Source organism: Lucilia cuprina, chromosome 4 (assembly GCF_022045245.1).
Source record: "Lucilia cuprina isolate Lc7/37 chromosome 4, ASM2204524v1, whole genome shotgun sequence".
Classification (NCBI taxonomy): Eukaryota; Metazoa; Arthropoda; class Insecta; order Diptera; family Calliphoridae; genus Lucilia; species Lucilia cuprina.
In genome coordinates this window covers 40,632,405-40,651,484 of record NC_060952.1, presented here as the reverse complement: position 1 = coordinate 40,651,484, position 19,080 = coordinate 40,632,405, and the positions used below count along the sequence as shown (strand labels likewise).

The window sequence follows — 19,080 nt, the reverse complement described above, 5'->3', positions numbered from 1 at the left end:
AAGATAATCTGAGTTTATGTAAAACAAAAAATAAATTTCATTAGCATTGTAATGGTGTAGGGTGTAAAAAGGCAGGACTCCAGTTTGGCCAATTAACTGATAATGACTGAATATTCAAGGTGAAACGTATAAAAAAGTTAAGCAACGAATATAAACTTAATTAAATGAAATTGAATTGTTAAGGTATTTTATATTTGAAAGGGAATTAAAACACAACCATGAGAGATAAAATATTCTTAAGAAATAAAGTACTTAAGCCAAATTAGTATAAAATCCCCATACGCACCTCTAAGATTTATTTGAAAATTAAATAACAATGAAGGTTGTCGTTGTCTGTTGGCCCCAAGAAAGTTCAACAGCAAATAAGATTTAATAAAAATTGTTATGGGTAAGGTAATGGTTCTGACCAAGTCCGTACAGTTAAACGATTCATGAAACTTTAATGTTTATGGTAGATGTTTTTTTTATTTTTTACTTAAAGCTTTTTAACACCTCTAATGTTAATTAAGTAGTAGATGGAAAAAAGTTGTAGATACCTATAGACGTTAAATTCTTAAAATAATGACAAGAATTTCTTTGTTCTTTTGACGGCTGCTAGAAAAAAGTCTTAAAAAGGTGTAAACATTATTACGTTACAATAATTTATGTACTTTAAAAAAAAAACTTTCTAAAAATATACTTTATAAATGATGCGAATGGGTTGATTTTCGCAGGTTTAAAAAATATAGTTTTTTTAAAGAACATAATAGAATAAGAAACTAACATAAATAATCTTTATGTGTGAAATATTTAATTGCAATTATTTTTCTATCGCCTATAAATTTAAATATATAATTAAAATCCTAATTTTAATATTATTTATTCATTGGCCTAAAGTTTTTGCATATTTATCTTGAAACAGAAACACATACTAATATAAATCTCCTTAAAATTTATTATTTTATTAGGTCGTTAAAAATTTATTAAAAACATAAGCACCCTGCAGTTCTTAACGAAATGTAGACAAATCTAGTAATGACTTGGAAGCGATAAATGGCGAGATCAATTCAGTTCCAGTTTTAGTTCAGTTCTAGTTCAGTTTTAGTTCAGTTCTAGTTCAGTTCTAGTTCAGTTATAGTTCAGTTCTAGTTCAATTCTAGTTCCGTTTTAGTTAAGTTCAGTTATTGTTCCGTTCTAGTTCAGTTCTAGTTCAGTTCTAGTTCAGTTCTAGTTCAGTTCTAGTTCAGTTCTAGTTCGGTTCTAGTTCAGTTCTAGTTCAGTTCTAGTTCAGTTCTAGTTCAGTTCTAGTTCAGTTCTAGTTCAGTTCTAGTTCAGTTCTAGTTCAGTTCTAGTTCAGTTCTAATTCAGTTCTAGTTCAGTTCTAGTTCAGTTCTAGTTCAGTTCTAATTTAGTTCTTGTTCAGTTAAGTTTTAGTTTACTTCTAGTTTTATTCCAGCTCTAGTTGGGTTTAACTTGAGTTCTACTTCAGCTCTACTTCATTGCTAGTTCAGTTCCAGTTAGTATATTTTCAAATTAGGATATTTTGCTGATAACATTCCGTATAAAGAAGAATTTTTTTCTTGTTAAATACAAAATTCTAATAATATTAAAATTTTACAAAGCCGTAAAAATTTTGCAATTATTAAAAAACGATTGAAACTACTTTTTTTAAAGCACCCATGAAAATGTCTCTTAAAAATAACACTATATTTAAGGATCCATAAAAAGACTTTTTAACTTGCCGACATGTACTTACTATGTGGTTAGGAAAATGTATTTTCAAATAAACTTTTTTTTAGACAGCATTAAATATGAATTTGAGTATCATGCCGACCGACAATGTCACATAAAAATACACTTTGTAAAAAAAAAAAAACAAAGCTCTAGAGTGCTAATATTTTTGTTAAAAATCTTGCGTCGTTGGAAAAACAAAAGTCATTTTGTAAGTTTGTTTAAGACTTTTTTGGCTAAAGTATAAGAGGGAGTGTGTGAGTTTGTCTAAAGCTTTAAAGTGGCATTATAACGACTTAGTTCTTGGTGCCGTTGCCTTAAACATCAAAACCACCCAATAAAGGCCAGACACAAGTTTGAAATGTTTATTTTTTTTTTTATAAGAAAAAAGACGTGGTTTATATCAAACAACATTTCAAAGTGCGTAAAATAAAGTATTTATATGAAAAAGAAACAACAAACTCCTGAGAACTTTGTACGTTTAGAATAACAAAGTCTACTCTTAGACATTCTTGATTTTATACTTATTATCGTATGTATGTATGTATGTTTATTATGTATGTATAATATTTAGATTTTTTACATTATGTATTGTTAGTCATAACTGAGGTATGTGCGCAAGTATTTTATGCTTTTAAGAACACCCCACACATACTGTTAAAACTGACAGTCTGATAGACAATCGGACAGACGGACATATAGACAGGCAGGCTGTAGGAAAGACAAGACAAGAGACAGTCACACGTTTGTATATACATATTAATGCAGATTGATTACATTCTTTTTATATTAAAAAAATGTGTTTATTGTTCACAAGAAGTGTTACAGTGTAAATGCAAATGTATTTGGTTTTATAGTCTGTGAAATAATTAAAGGATTCATGAAGATTTTGCTTAAAAAACCAAAAAAAAGTACCTTTTCAAAAATAATAATTAACATTAGATTGGATCAATGAAGAACCAAAATATTGCATTAAACCTTCACCGTGATGTTATTTTAATCCGGTAATAGAGTGCTTTCAATACATCTAGTGTACACGGACTTTAAGCTGATGATGATCAAATATTCCCTCGTTCTTTCCTTTCATCGATTTGACATGAGGTCAATCCAAAGCACAATATAATCAATTACCGCGGGAACCGGTAGCCCACAGGGCAGAGTTTCGGACTTTATCTAGCCGTAATTATTAGACTGGTCTTATCGGGGCGTACGTGTTGGTTAGATGATCAGAGTTTCGGACGGAAAGGTATCTTCGGATTCACGCGTTAGCTTTGGCAATTTAGTATATATTGCGGAAAAAGAATGTTGACTTATAAACGGAAGTCAAAAATTTGGGATAAGTTCCGTGCCTTGCAATAACAGATACCTTGACTGTGGGACTATGCGTTGGAAATGAGTTGGGCCTCAAAGTGTGCGTGTTGGCTGTTTTTTCTCAATGGGTGTTTCTAATGAAGGAAAAGTGTATTGGGTTGAATGGTGATGGATGTAAGGTATCTTTTACAAGTGATAACATTAAATTACCGTTCCTTGTCTGAAATTGTTTAGGGTTTACTCTGTTCATACTAGATTTGAGAGATTCGTATTTCGGTGTAACGATTTTTCCATTTCTTCTCTGTTGCTGAATCAACAGAGGCCTGCGTGGCTGTTAACGAATGTGATGTTTTTGTATATCGAAAGCTACGTAACTAGTCAGAGATTAGATAGCTTGAGTACTTGAGCAAAGTACTTGTACACGGGCCGGTAGAACCATATACAAAAATTTACATCGCCGTGTGAGTCTTCAAAGAAGTCTCACTGTATCTGTAAAAGTACCACAGTGAAATAAAACAAACACATCAGTTGCTCAACTTAACCTTTTCGATTTCTAATAAAATATATTCACTTTAGAACAGTATATCCTAATTTGACTTCATTTATGCTCAAAAATGACAATGATTGCATTCCCATTATCGTAGCGTCCGCAGTGAAGTACAGATAATCCTTCAATTGGAACTTAACAACCATACAACCATATCAAATGTTAATGATCCTTTAATGTTGAAATTCTTTCGACTGAAGTCCACTTTATAGGGAAATGAGAAGTTTAGAATACATAATCGCTTCTTTTTGGTGTTAAATTGTGTTCTCTTTTTGGCTTCAAAATCCAAATATCCTTCAAACTCTTACTAATTGCATATCAGAAAGTTCTTTTTGAAAACAATAGAATGACACATTTATTACCAAACTTTTCGATGTACCTTGACTATTTTCAGCAGTATAGGTAAACTTTGTACATTCCTCACATCTCTTTTTTTTCAAAATGCTCGTAAATAAACATTTGTTGTTTTAAAAATAAAATTTGTATTACAAAAACAAAAAAGTAAAGAAAAAACCTCAAAGGAACTTAAGTTAAAAAAATGTTAGTAGAATGAATGGATGAATGTCTGTAAGTAGAATGTAAATTGTATAAAATGTGTAAAATATGTTGCACATTGAGTTTAGACATGTTGTTGTTATAAGATATTTTAAGTAAGTTTTAAATATCACCTACAAATAAGAAGTCTGCTGCCACTGGCAACATGCGCTCCATTCTATAAAAATACACTTTGTAAAAACAACAACCGAAAACAGAAAAATGTCCTGTAACAACTTAATTTTGTTAAACATATAATTTTAACAACAATAAGAAACATTGTTATTTCTATAGAAATATCCAAGAAAAATCTGACTCCTACACATTTGTGTTTTCAAAAAAAAATGAAATTGTAAATAAAATTGATACATATTTCTTACATTTGTCCATTAAGATTACAAGTATATTTTTTGCTATCAAAATTTTTTTCTTTTAAGGTTGTTTGTTTTGTTATTTTTTATTTTTGTTTAATAAAAAATATTGTTATATTTTACTTTGATTTAGTGTTTATTTCTCAAGTCATAAATAGTGTCCACCTTTGGTATTTGGGTCGCATGTTTTGTTGTTGTTTCTTTCGCTTTATTCTACGTCTTAACAAAAGTGTATTTTTAGGATTTTTCGCTTTGGCAAAAAAAAAATTGCCTTGCATGTTGCCAATCATTTTATGTCATATTTTCATGTTGCTTTCATTTTATTTTAATGCAACTCTTCCTTTTATACTCTGTTTGTTTTTTGAGATTCTTTAAATCATTATTATTTGTTTTGTCTGTCATACGATATTCCTGGGCAGGTTTACTTTATTATTATTTTTTTGCAGTTGTGTTTAAAAATAACCAACCTTATTATGTTCAACAGTCTTTCGGGAAAGTGAAAGTAGTTTCCCTTTTTTTTTGTTACAAATTTTCAATTTCATTTTTATGCTTGTGATTGATTTTTTAAGTCTTTTATTTGGTTTGTAAATAGAAATTTGACAGACACAAAGTATTTCTATTTGTTCTAGTTTTTCTAAAAAAATTGAATCAAAAAGATATGAAATGCTTTGGAATGATTTAAAGCAAATTTTGTCATTAATAACTTTAACTTAAACTTCTTTAAGTGTGGCTAAAGTTTTTTGTTGTTATATCAGCAGAGATAGAACAACATAACATATGTATAATGGTTATTTATAACAACATAACATAAAATGATTATATGGAAGTTTAAATGGTTGTAAATAACATATTATGTTTACATTATTAACATTATTTAGTTATTAAAAAAAATAATTATGTTTCAGTAAATCATACTCAAAATGTATAATTGCCTTGAATATAAAAATGATTACAGTAATAACAATATTGTTTAAATCGAATGAAAATAACAATTATATGTTTTTGATAACAATATATTGTTACAGTGAACATAGTTTACTTATAGTAACCATGTCGAACCATGTTTTTTCTCTGGTCTCCACTCCATTAGAACTGACCAGGAATAAATCATGTCTATTTGAAATATCTTGTTTTAAAATGAAGCATATTCCTGTGAGAGCGTTCTGTACAGCGTTCTGTACTGAGGGAATGAGAAATGTACAGTTTATAATTTAATCCAATTGATAATACGTTTTCAAAAGTGAACTTACCACATTTGTTAACATTTAGACAACAGATGTGTATAAAATTTAGATTTTGACAACAGATGTTATTGAAATATTATAAACATTTTGGTGTCAAGTCACAGAAAGGGGTCTAAACCTAGACAATTGTTTTTAAACGATATTTTCTAAATAGTTTTTCATCAATACGAACATTTGGAATATTACCATCTTGTTCGCTACAGATTCCTTGTATCATCTGTTCCGGTTTCAGCAGCTCATAATAACTGGAAACCTTATGGTCCTACTAAATATAGTGGTTTACTTGACATGATTAGTTATGTAAGTGTCTTATATACGCGCAAAACTAATCCGTTGGATTTTTTATGGATATGACTGATAAAGTTTACCACATTATAAGTTTTTAAAATGTAAATCTATCGTAACATATTCCGAATAAAGAATTTTGAAAAAAACACTTTATTTTGACGTATATCAATCATTTTTAATGAAAAATGAAAAAAATTGTTTTTTGAAGGATATTATCCTTTTTTGCGTGTTATTTAAAAACTATCTTGGGACACCGGTGTACAGTATACGTGAAAGAGTAATTTAATTAACTCATACGTTCTATCATCTTACAGTTCACAATAAGTCTGCCATGAGATTTAAGGTCCTTTTTTTTTGCAATAACTGAATTTAAATCAAAGATGGACTTCCCTTCTATAACAAGCCTGTGTTTAAATAATTTCTAAAGCTCTTATTCAGTACTTCATTGCAGTAAATATTAAGTAATTAAGTAAAATTCTTTTTTGCTTTTTGTTGGACCCTTTATAGAAATAACAATGTGTGGTCCTTTGAATTCCTTACAATAGTAATGTATCAGGTTTAATACATTTGTTGCTTTTCTATACTTTGATAAATGTAAAAATAGCAATATTCCCACATACTAAACTACTTTAATGTTAATTTCCTTTTTCCTTTATTTTGAAACTCTTATTACTTATATCCTTCTTCTCTATTAAATTCCCCAACATCATAAATATTTTCACGCCTAACTGGTCACAAATTATTATTCGTATTATTGTTTAATTGTTAATAACAACAAAAATAAATATCCTGTTTAAAAAAACTTCTGATTATATCAGACATAATTTTCAACACATAAACTTCCTTTTTCCTGTCACTTAAAAATACAAAAACACTCAGGCTATTCAACAAGATAACACAAAAAAATATACAAAGAGAGAGGAACCTACTCACATATATTTTTATACAAACACTCAGACCCTTATTTGTAAATAAATTTACATATATAAAAAAACAACAATAAATCCTTTTTATTTCTTATTCTCATACTTCTATATCTTCTCCTGTGAATGACGCCTATTTAGAATATGATACTCACTCCTACATCTTTCTAGACAAAAAATTAACAAAAACAATAAAGAGAATTTTTTAAGAGTGTGAGTAGAATAAGTGTTTTGTTATCAACACAAAATAATAAGAGTGATATTTATTTACATATGAATATACATACATATGTATGTATGTGTGAATGTGTTGTGTAAGTAATAAGCTGCTTTAAAAATCAAGTATCATTTGTACAAAGAAAAAACTTTAAGCACTCTTTCATTCATTTTTTAGCATACCTAGTAATGTATGTAAATAAATTTGTGTACTCATGTTTGGAGACGTAAAAGAAGTAGTAGTAAACAATGTCTTTGTGGTACCCATGACACAGTAAGCGTTAGCCGTGTATGTTAATAAATATTAAAGAAAGAATTATAAATATGAGCACTTATTTTTTTAATTTTGTCTTCATTTTTTTTTTTTTTTTGTTAATGCGGAAGTTGTAGATTGTTTATTTCGAGCATACAAAAGACTCAATTCATATAAAAATATCAAGCTCATACTCTGCTTGCGCTTATTTTGATTCCTTTTATATATTTTTGTTATTTTTTTAATATTCTATTCTTATACTTTGAATATTTGTTGTTATTTTTTAATATACCAAGTGAAGTAAGCTTATGTGTAAATTATATTCCATACTCAACATGAACTTCAACTTGAAGTGCGATTTTTTGTATAGTATCTTTTTAAATAAAGTAGGAGAAGATACAAATAATAAAAAAGAAAGGCAGACACAGATATTCGTTTCTTTTTTAACAGTTTATTTGCTCCATACAATTACATAGAAATGCATTATTTTCATTAGGGTGATTCTATTTTGTAGTTGGCACTTTTAAAAATTTTCTTTTTCTAATCTATAGTGTATTCCTATAGTCTAGCCTGTAGTGTAATCTAGTCTATAGTCCATTCTAAAAATCTAGTCTATAGTTAGTACATAGTCTAATCTAGTACATAGTCTAATCTACAGTCTAGTCTATAGTCGAATGTGTAATCTAGTCTATAGTACAGTCTACAGTAATCTATAGTCTAGTCTTGTCTTGTCTTTAGTCCTGTCTATTTTTTATTCTGTAGTAAAATCTAGTTTTTTTTAGGCTAGTAATCTATAGGTTAGTCTATACTCTAGTCCCTGTTTCTGTCTATATGCTAGATTAGTGCACCTTAATATTTCACGTTTACATATTATTATTATAACTTTGTTGTTTTATTAACTACTTCCCTATTTACTTTTTGTGTTATCATATTATTGCTGTTGTTGTTGGTTTTATGATTCTTGCAAAAGGTTAAAAACTTCTTCTACGTGTAAGACTAATAATATGTATAAAAGACGACACTACACCTACCATCCTTTAGAATAGAACACCTACTTATGTTTTGTACTCGTATTCTTCAAAGATGACATTTTTCTAGTTTACTGCACTTTATGGCAAAATATGCACTCAAAAAAATGTTAATACTTTATGTATAAGTTATGACATGTTCGTAAATTAAGCTTGATACATCTCTCTAACGTTTACTTTCAGGTTTCATAAAAAATTAAAAATATATAAATTTAAATCGGAGAGTAGTGCTGCTTCTTAACTTAGTGTGAAACAATCATCATATTTATTTTAAAGAATTTCGAATCAAAAAAATTAATTCCTTCTAATTTTTCCCAGTGTAGCTCTGTAACTTAAGTATTTAAACCAAGTTCTAAGTATAGTATGACAGGGCAATTGTTTTGACTAAAAGTCATGGATCATAACTCATTTTTTACTACCTTTAAAAATAAAACAACAAAAAAAAGCACAGACTGACAATGAACTTTTCTCTATATATTTATCTACAATTTTGCACTGTTTTATTATTAGTTGCTATGAATCTATGGAACGAGAAATTGTTGTTCTTTTTGTATAATTCAGTTTTGAATTCTTTTTTTTTTTTTTTTGAGTTTCATGTTGCATTTAAGATTTCAATCTTTTTTGTTGATTTTACACTTTTTTGCTGATAATGTTTGTTGCTATTGTATTTGTGAAAAAATTAACTTTTTTATATTATTTGTAAAAGTTCTAGTATACAGAGATGGGAAATTACAATATGAAGCAATAGTTGGTTAGGTAGATGGATAGATGGATAGATAGATAGATAGATAGATAGATAGATAGATAGATAGATAGATAGATAGATAGATAGATAGATAGATAGATAGATAGATAGATAGATAGATAGATAGATAGATAGATAGATAGATAGATAGATAGATAGATAGATAGATAGATAGATAGATAGATAGATAGATAGATAGGTAGATAGGTAGATAGATAGATAGATAGATAGATAGATAGATAGATAGATAGATAGATAGATAGATAGATAGATAGATAGATAGATAGATAGATAGATAGATAGATAGATAGATAGATAGATAGATAGATAGATAGATAGATAGATAGATAGATAGATAGATAGATAGATAGATAGATAGATAGATAGATAGATAGATAGATAGATAGATAGATAGATAGATAGATAGATAGATAGATAGATATATAGATAGATAGACACATAGATAGACACATAGATAGATACATAGATAGATACATAGATATAAAGAAAAATTAATAAAACTTAACCCACGACCTTTGGATTGTTAGACTACAACACTATCAACTACTATATGCTTCGTAAAATACATATGCTTACACCATCTTGGTTTCCCCTGGTAAGTGTGAAAAAGTATTTTACAGTTTGCCAGACATATTGGATTTTTCTGTTTTTTGCATTTATCTTTCTTTCTCCTTGTTGTTGTTTTAAACCAAAATGACAGGTGAAATAACTCTTTTCATTCTGTATTAAATATGTACAAGAAGTCTGGTTATATTGTGTATGTATGTGTTATGTACAAGTATGTACATAAATAATTTATTTATATTTTATGTTGTGGCTTTATTGTTAAAGTTGTAGTTGTTGCAGCTGTCAGCTGTTCTATTGTTGTTTCCGTAATTTTTACTGTCTGGCCATATCTTATGCTGAAAAGAGTTTTCTTTCTGTTCTGCTTTCTTTCTAATTAACGTTAAACTATATTCGGCTTTGACGGATAAATAAATCTTTTCTTCTTTATACGATGTTTTTTTGTTACAATGAAATTAAATTACTTATGTATATAGCTACATACTTTTTTCTTTTGCACTTTTTAAGTAGCTTCATAAATTTTTAACTTAATTGACAGATCGTTATTAAAATGGTTGCATTTTGACGTTCATATTATTAGCAAGAAATAGACACAAATTAAAAATAAGATTTCAATCATAGATTTTGTTTAACACCTAATAGATAGTTATACTTTTAATCATATTAAAAAATAGATTAAAATTTTATAGTTAAACATAATTTTCATATATTTTATTTTTTGTATTTACAAGAAAATGTATTTTCGATTTGAAAATAATTTTATATTAATTAAAAATTCACTGTCAATTATGGGTGCAGGTGGAAATAATCGACAAGAAATTAATAAAAGTTTTTTTGTTTTATTTCACAAAAAAATGGAATTTACTTTAATAAATTCCACTGAAACTAAAGCTTGTTAAATAAATTATTGATTAAACGATTAATCATATAAATCGATAATTTTTACTTTATTGTCTGGCAAAATTTTATAAAAAAAACATTAATATTATAAATTACTTAACCATATTTTTGTTTTTTTAATACTTAATAACTTTATACCCAATTTTGATTAGATTACAAACAAAATTTCGAATATGTAATCAAATATGAAATACCAGAAGAAAATTACAAAGGCAAAATAACAGTTGCTAATAATGTTAATGAAGTTTACATGTGTAAACCGTTAATATGAAATTTTATTAATTAATTTTCGTAACTTCTCAGGGCTGTCTTAACAACAACTCGAATATCTTATGAAACTGTCGTATCCACCAAAAGCAAAAAAAAGAAAACTAAAGAATCATCTTATTTCTTCTTTGAAGGTGTTATTAATGACATTAACTTGGCAAGCACTTGTAACAGTTTTACAGGCACCCAGATATAAATAAACAAAATTCTCACATTATACTTGTATATAGCGCGCATATAAGCTGTTGCAACAAAAATTTCACCCATCGATCACATTTATGTGGTAAGGAGAGGAGTTTTAATAAAAACATAATTTTATAAAATCATATGTTAAGCAAAGCATGGTTAAGAAGGTAGGCAAACAGACGGACAAACAACTGCCAAAAGAAAGTAAGTCATGTAATATAATTTAATTGATTTGATTATTATAACGATGATGATACTGATGATGGTTAAAAGGTAACACAACATAACATATAAGGCAGGCTTATAAACATATAAAAAACCTTTTTTAAAATTGGCGATAATACTATTAATAATACATATGTATATGACTTACTACGCCTGCAGCAATTGCTTCATTTTTTAATTAATGCATTAATTTTTTCAGCAAAATTTTTATTTATCCTTGTACTTGAGTATAAACTCAAGTAACACCTTTTCCGAATTATTAATTGGTTTGCCAAAAAAAAAAAAAATACCGAAAACTGACATAATTTATATGTCCATTGACAATAAAAAAATTACAAAATATCACTTTTTTCCATTGTTAACCACAATAAGTTTAATTGCTTTGAGAAAACGTGTCTAGAATGAAAACACAATTTATTGAAATCATAAAAAATTTAAAAACAATATAAATTGAATTATAGTAGGTACGTTAATAAGAACTTATAAAAAATTATTACATGATTACGTTTTGTTTGTCTTTTAAATAATCTTGTGGAATATTAACATTTTTTGAGGTGTTTCTGAAGCAAACTGGGTTGCTCATTTAGCGGGTTCTGCCGTAGAAAGTTTAAAATTTAAACTAAACTATAGTCAGACTAGACTAAGGACTTGACTACAGACAAGCCTATAGATTAGACTATAGAAATTGACTTTAGACTACACAGTAGAATAGACTATAGACTAGACTATAGAAGATATTATAGAACTGTAGACTGTAGACTATACTTTAGACTAAACTATGTACTAAATAGTAAACTATAGATAAAATTATATATAAGACTATAGACGGACTAGAGACTACAGACAATATTATAGACTGGACTATAGACTAAACCATAGACTAGTTTATAAGTTAGTATATAGACTAGACTTAAATAGACTGAAGACTATAGTCTCGATAATAGACTAGACTATAGACCAATATAGACTAGAATATAGGCTGCACTGTAGACTAGTGAATAGAAGAGTGTAAAAATTAGACTAAACTTTGGACATGTTAAAAGACGATACCATACTAGAAGATATTATAGAATAGATTATAGACTTGACTATTGACTGGACTATAAATTAGACTGTACACAAGACTTTAAACTAGACTATAGATATAGATAGATTAGGCTACAGACTAGACTACAGATAAGACTATAGACTAGACTTTAGACTACACTATAGACTGGACTATATACTAGACTATAGACTAGACTATAGACTGGACTAAAGATTAGACTAAAGACTAAGCTATAGACTAGACTATAGAATGAACTAAAGACTATAGACAAAACCTAAGTTTATATATTAGTATATAGACTAGTCATAAATAGACTGAAGACTAGATAATAGACTAGACTAAAGACCAAAGTATAAACTAGAATATAGGCTGCACTATAGACTCGACTAGATAATAGATAATAGACGATACTATAGACTAGACTATATAAGATATAATAGACTAGACTATAGACTAGACTATATACTAGACTATATACTGGACTATACTATACTATATACTATACTATAGACTAGACTATAGACTAGACTATAGACTAGACTATAGACTAGACTATAGACTAGACTATAAACTAGACTTTAGACTACACTATAGACTAAGCTATAGACTAGGCTATAGACTAGCCTACATACTAGACTACAGACAAGATTATAGACTAGACTATAGACTGAACTAAAGACTAGACTATTGACAATAGAATCAGGACTAGATAATAGACTAGACTAAAGACCAAAGTATAAACTAGAATATAGGCTGCACTATAGACTGGACTAGATAAAAGATAATAGACGATACTATAGACTAGACTATATAAGGTATTATAGAATAGACTATAGACTAGACTAAACTAGACGATTCTATAGTCTAGACTAGACTATGCTTTTTCAACATATTAAAGACTATACTATACCTACTCTGAACTAGTATTTTGGTGAAACTAAAGTCTATTTTAAATACAGTGCATACTTTAGATCTGTCTTTCTGTCTGATCTGTTTATTTATACTGTAGGCTAAACCATAGTATAAACCATATCAGAATGGACTATATACGGGACTAAGAAAATAATGTTAATTGACATAATTTTATTTTGCGCTAAATTGCCGGGAATGTATTTTAATCCCATGACATCACGGGAATAACTTTTACAGCAAATACGTAAAAAGCTCTTGTATTTTCGTTTATCTTTATTTATTGTTTCAAATTGTCAAAACATTGATTTACTTAGTGTTAAAGATAAACGAACCGATTTTTTATGACCATCGTGTAACGAAAGATAATCATACTTTTAGTTTATGGTGTCTGCTCATCATTACTTTTATAAATTGACATGACAATTTTAGTTTAATTTATTGTTTAACGTTCACCCCTTAATATAAACATGACCAAAAAATATTTTTTGTATTATTTCCTGTTTTTATGTAGAACAACAACACTTAAGCAAAAGAATTTTTGGTAAGAAAATTACCAAATTTCATATAATAGTACATTTCTACACAAACAAAAAATAATTAATATTAGGGCAGTATTTTTTAAAAAACTTTAAAGTGTTATCAAATTTTACTTTATTAATATATTTTCGATTTAATTATTCCTAATAATTATTTTTTTTTTAATTTTTCTCTTCTAGTTTTATGGGTGTTTGCGTACATGAGGGACAATTGCATGCCTTAACGGAATACATTAATGGTGGATCTTTAGAACAGTTATTGGCCAACAAAGAAGTAGCATTGAGTGCTGCTGCAAAATTAAGACTGGCATTGGGTGTAGCTAAAGGTATGGAGTATTTACACGGTGCAGGCATCTTTCACAGAGATTTAACCAGTAAAGTAAGTACAAATAAAATATTCAAAATCAAATATATCTAAACAAATCTTCTACCGCTATTTAATTTTTGCAGAATGTATTAGTAAGAAATTTACCCGATGGACGTTTTGAAACGGTAGTGGGAGATTTTGGTTTGGCAGCCAAAATACCCGATAAAAAGTAAGTTTTGTTCTACTTTCATCAACTCAATGAATTGCTAATTATTCATTTTGTATTTTTTTTATTTGAATAGACAAAAGACCCGTTTGGAATATGTGGGTTCACCATATTGGGTTAGTCCGGAATGTTTAAATCATCTCTTCTATGATGAACGCAGTGATGTGTTTTCCTTCGGCATTATCTCTTGCGAGATTATAGCACGTATAGAAGCAGATCCCGATATAATGCCTAGAACCGATTCGTTTGGTTTTGATTATCTGGCATTTGTTGAATTGTGTCCCATGGATACACCACCTGCATTTTTAAGACTGGCATTCTACTGTTGTATAGTAAGTTCTTCTTAATAATTTGTTAAAAATTTCTTTAAACTATTAAACTTTATCTCTATACAGTTTGATCCAAAGAGTAGACCAACGTTTCACGATGTCGTCAAGAAACTGACTTCGCTTTTGGAAAAATATGAACATGATCCCACGGGTTGCAATGGTTCATCTAACTCCACTATTAGTGCCAGTTCTAGCCCTTTAAGTTCATTGGAAATCACCTGTTCTCCCAATGGCAGTGATTCGGAAAATTTCTGTCAAGCTTTAAATCACAAGAATGGCTGTGCCCGTCATTTGGCCATCAAAAAGTCCTTAATAAACACCCCCTTAACATCGGCTATTAGTACGGCGCCCGCTGGTCACATGACCCCCAGACACTTAAGAGAAGTCAGTGAAAATGGTTTCCTATTCCCCGAATCGGGAAATCGAAGCAACTCTATACCCAATGGTGGCTTTAGTGAAATTGATGAAAACCGTATAATTAAAAACCGTGTTAAGAGAGCAACGAAGAAATATGAAAATATGGCAGCTGCTGAGTTATTAATCCAACAACAACATCGTCGTTCGCTGAGTGAAAACATTATACATTTTCCATTGCACACAACGCCCAGCGATAAGGCGAGATGCCATCAAATGCAGCGACAAAGATCCTCTACGCATTCCCCTACTCCACCACCTGTGGGTGGTTTTACAAGTACCATCATCGTTACTGCAGACACCTTGCCAACCAGTGAATCCCCGCCACCAGTTTTAACGCTACGCAAAGTAGCCGAAACCATGTGCCTCAAAGATCCCCAATACAAACCAATTAGGACTGATAACAATGGAGTTAAATCCAACCCCTTCACAGCTATGGCTCATTTGAAAGGTGTTAAAAAGATTTTGGGAGCAAATCCTAAAATATACGCAGCTGGAGGTGGAGACTTGTTTAGTTCATGCTTTGAAATCTGTGCTCCTTTCTTCAAGGAGTTGGTAGCTTTGCAGCAGAAGACCATTATAGGAGAAGATGGGAAAACAGTGGTAACCACGCCCAATGAACCAAAGAGTCTACCAATATCACCACAATTAACACGAAAACTAAGTGCTATTGAGATGAAATTATCGCCGACACTTAATCTGCCACGTTGTGCATTGGCCGATGAAGATGATGATTGTGTGGATGAGTCAGATGCCGAACAGGATGCAGATGGGGGTGGAAATTGTGCAGATGCCGAATCAAGTAGTGATGATTCCGCAGAGAGACCAACCCCTGCCCCTGTTGCAAGAAAATATCGAGCCAACTCTCTGTACACCCATCCCTTGTTTCGTGGCACAAGTGGCAGTAGTAAACTCGAAGATGCAACCGTTTTAACAACTTCTTCATCAGCAGCTAATGTAAATATAGAGGATTGCAATTCTTCCGAAGATGGCTGTGAGGAGGGCTTAAAATCATCCAAAGATGTTCCTCTAACAGCCTCAACACCCTCGCCACCATCACCACCGCCACAACCTTCTGTAGCTTTGGCAGCCACACCTGCTTCGATGTCATCTTGTACGGACTTTGATTTGAACGAACTGAAACCGAGTGATTTTCTACCCACTAAAAGTTCATTAACGCGGCGTGATTCCATAGAGAGTGGGTTTTATTCATGTTTCAATGAGGAATCAGATGCTGCTACAACATATCGTCAATTTAATGGTGCTGGAGTATCGTCGCTGGGTTTGGGTTGTGGTGGCAGCAATTGTTGTTTCGAACAACTCAAGTCTCAGCTGATGTTGGAAGTGGGTGCCAATGGTGAATTAAGGTAAGAAATCATTTATTAACATATATGCGAAATAGTTCTGGTCTAGTTTAATCCTAGTTCAGTTCTAGTTTCGTTCTAGTTATGTAAACATTAGACAGAAATAAATATTAACTATGTGATTTATTTCAGTGATAAATTGGCCAGTCTATGCCGCTGTTGCTATTACGGTTCCACATCACAAAGCGGTCAACATCAGCAGCTACTTAACGATTCCTCTTCCACCTCTTCCTCTGTGTTGCTTATAGATGAACCTACCAGTAGTGCGGCAGCTGGTGGCATTAATACTTCCTCGAGTGCTGCTGCTTTAAGATCCTTAGATGATTTGGAATTACCGGATGCGGCACGCAGTCATCGCCGCTACACTTGCCACCATCATTTGCTGGGAGGGAATAATTACGATCCTAACTTCACAGCCACAGCTGGTTTAATAAATAGATTAGCTTTGGATTCGGAAATACATTCTCTAATGCAACGCAGTCCCTTTGCCACCAATCAATTGTTATATTGTAAAAATCGCACCTCATCCATATACACCGATAGTTCCGATGACATCAGCAGTTTAGCCGGTTCGGATTCTCTGCTTTGGGATGATCGTTCATTTGCCTACCCCACCAGTACAAGATCGGCACAAATTGCAAAGATTGTGGAATATTTCGAACGTAAGAGACAAGTACCTGATAGTACACCTCCACCACGAGGTACCAGCGCAGCAGGTGGTAGTGGTGTGGGTGGTCATACCTCCACCGCTGGCAGTGGTTCAACTTCATCGTCCTCTTCAATGGCTGCTGCAGTAGCAGCTTCTGCTTTAGGTTCATCCTATTTATCATCATATGAAACGCGTCGTTATTCCGATTTTAAACGTCATGCTGCTATCAATTCAGATTATGAAGCCTTCTGTTTTGAACTGGACAAAAAGCCTTCTCAGGCTAGACTGATGGTGTGCGAGGGAGCAGTTAAGTCAAAATTACAAATATTCGACAAATTAAAACAACAACAACAACAGCAGCAACAACAAACGGCCTGTAATATAGCTTCCACTAGCACGAATTTAAACCAAAATATTGTAGGTTCCACACAGTGCTTTACAAATTCGCTACATCATCATTTAAATACTGCAGCAACAACGGCATCGATAGCTACTGCATCGGCTATTACAACGACTACGCCAACTGGTTCTATTACCCCAACTCAGACAACTACGAGTGCTACTAATTGTCCACAAATTAATACAGCTGGTTAAATGCCCCTCCAAAATTATTTTCTTTTTTAAGGCAGCTGGTTTAAGCTTTTCTCTTGGTTTTGCCTTTGAATTTTTGGTATTTCTTTTTTTTTAATTTACAATCTGTGAAATTTTTTATATTTTTAAGTTTGTTAAATAATTATTTTTCCTATTCTAACACCTGCTTTTACTATGTTCCTTTCATTTTTTTTTTGCTCTTCTTTTAGTTTTCATTTTTTTTTCTTTTAGAAACCTTAACCAAAAATTTGTGTTTGTTTATTTTTTTGCAAGATTTTTTTTTAAGAATTTATTTGAAATTATTATTTTTTTCTTAATTATTTATTTATTATTGTTGTTGAAATTTTATTTTCTTATAGATTTTTCTTGTTTAAAAACAAACAAATTATAATTTTTATAGTGTTTATGTTGTTGTGTTTTCTTTATTTTTCTTTGATTCAATTTTCAAAATTTTAAAATTTTAAAATGTTGCTTCTTTAAAAAGTGTCAGTTTGTTTAAAGGTTTAAAGTCAGACAATTTTAAAGAACAAACTTGGAATCTATTTAACACAAACTTGAACTTGTAAACCAATGTTGTTAATAACAAGTTGTTTTTTTAAAAAAGTAAACAAAAACTCTCCTGGATAGTTAACCAAAAATATTAATTTCCTTTACTTTTTCCCTGTTTTGTATAGAACTAACAAAATTCAATTTCAAAAGAAAAGTGTTTGAGAAAAAGTACTAAAAAAAATGTGTGCAAAAATTAAAAACAAAAATAATTATTGAAATGATTTAAACTATAATGCCAAAAGTAATTATGTATAATACAAAAACACATGTGTATAAAATAAACTATATTTAAAATAATTTAATTTTTAATATAAATAAATAAAATAAAACTTTCATAAAAGTCTATAAATAAACTAGTCCTCCTCTTTTTTATTTAAAAATAAATTCAACAAAAATACCTTTTTCATTAAAACAAAAAAAAAATACTTAAAAATATTCCCTTAAATTAATATAAATTAAATTTAATTAAAATTAAATAACAAACATTTCAAACAGCTAAATAATGATGAAAAACTATTAAAATAAAAAATTGGAATGCATAAATCTATAAATCCAGTTACAAAAATTTACTTTATTTTTAATGCTGTTTGAAAAATATTGAAAAAAAAAACATTTATTTCAAATAAAAAAAATTTAGGAATAAATCAACCCACAAATCATATTCCTTAAAATAACTTGATTCTGGTATACTCTACGAAAGCCAAGCTGTTAAAAGTTTATGTATACAATTAATATTTATTATTATACACTATTTTATTATTTATAAAATTTAAACATATTTATTTAAAATTAAGGCAATCTAACAACCATAAAAACGATAAT

The 19,080-nt window shown here is 29.8% G+C and overlaps 1 protein-coding gene across 1 annotated transcript in view; it reads left to right on the top strand.

Moving 5' to 3' along the window:
• LOC111690996 overlaps positions 1-17,977 on the top strand; it is a 155,766-nt gene extending 137,789 nt beyond the window's left edge. The window contains exons 3-7 of the mRNA XM_046950607.1: positions 14,010-14,208; positions 14,280-14,365; positions 14,439-14,694; positions 14,758-16,472; positions 16,602-17,977. Of these exons, the coding sequence (XP_046806563.1) occupies positions 14,010-14,208; positions 14,280-14,365; positions 14,439-14,694; positions 14,758-16,472; positions 16,602-17,712 (3,367 nt within the window). The 3' untranslated portion in view covers positions 17,713-17,977. The remainder of the gene's footprint in view (positions 1-14,009; positions 14,209-14,279; positions 14,366-14,438; positions 14,695-14,757; positions 16,473-16,601) is intronic.
• The last annotated feature ends 1,103 nt before the right edge of the window (positions 17,978-19,080 follow it).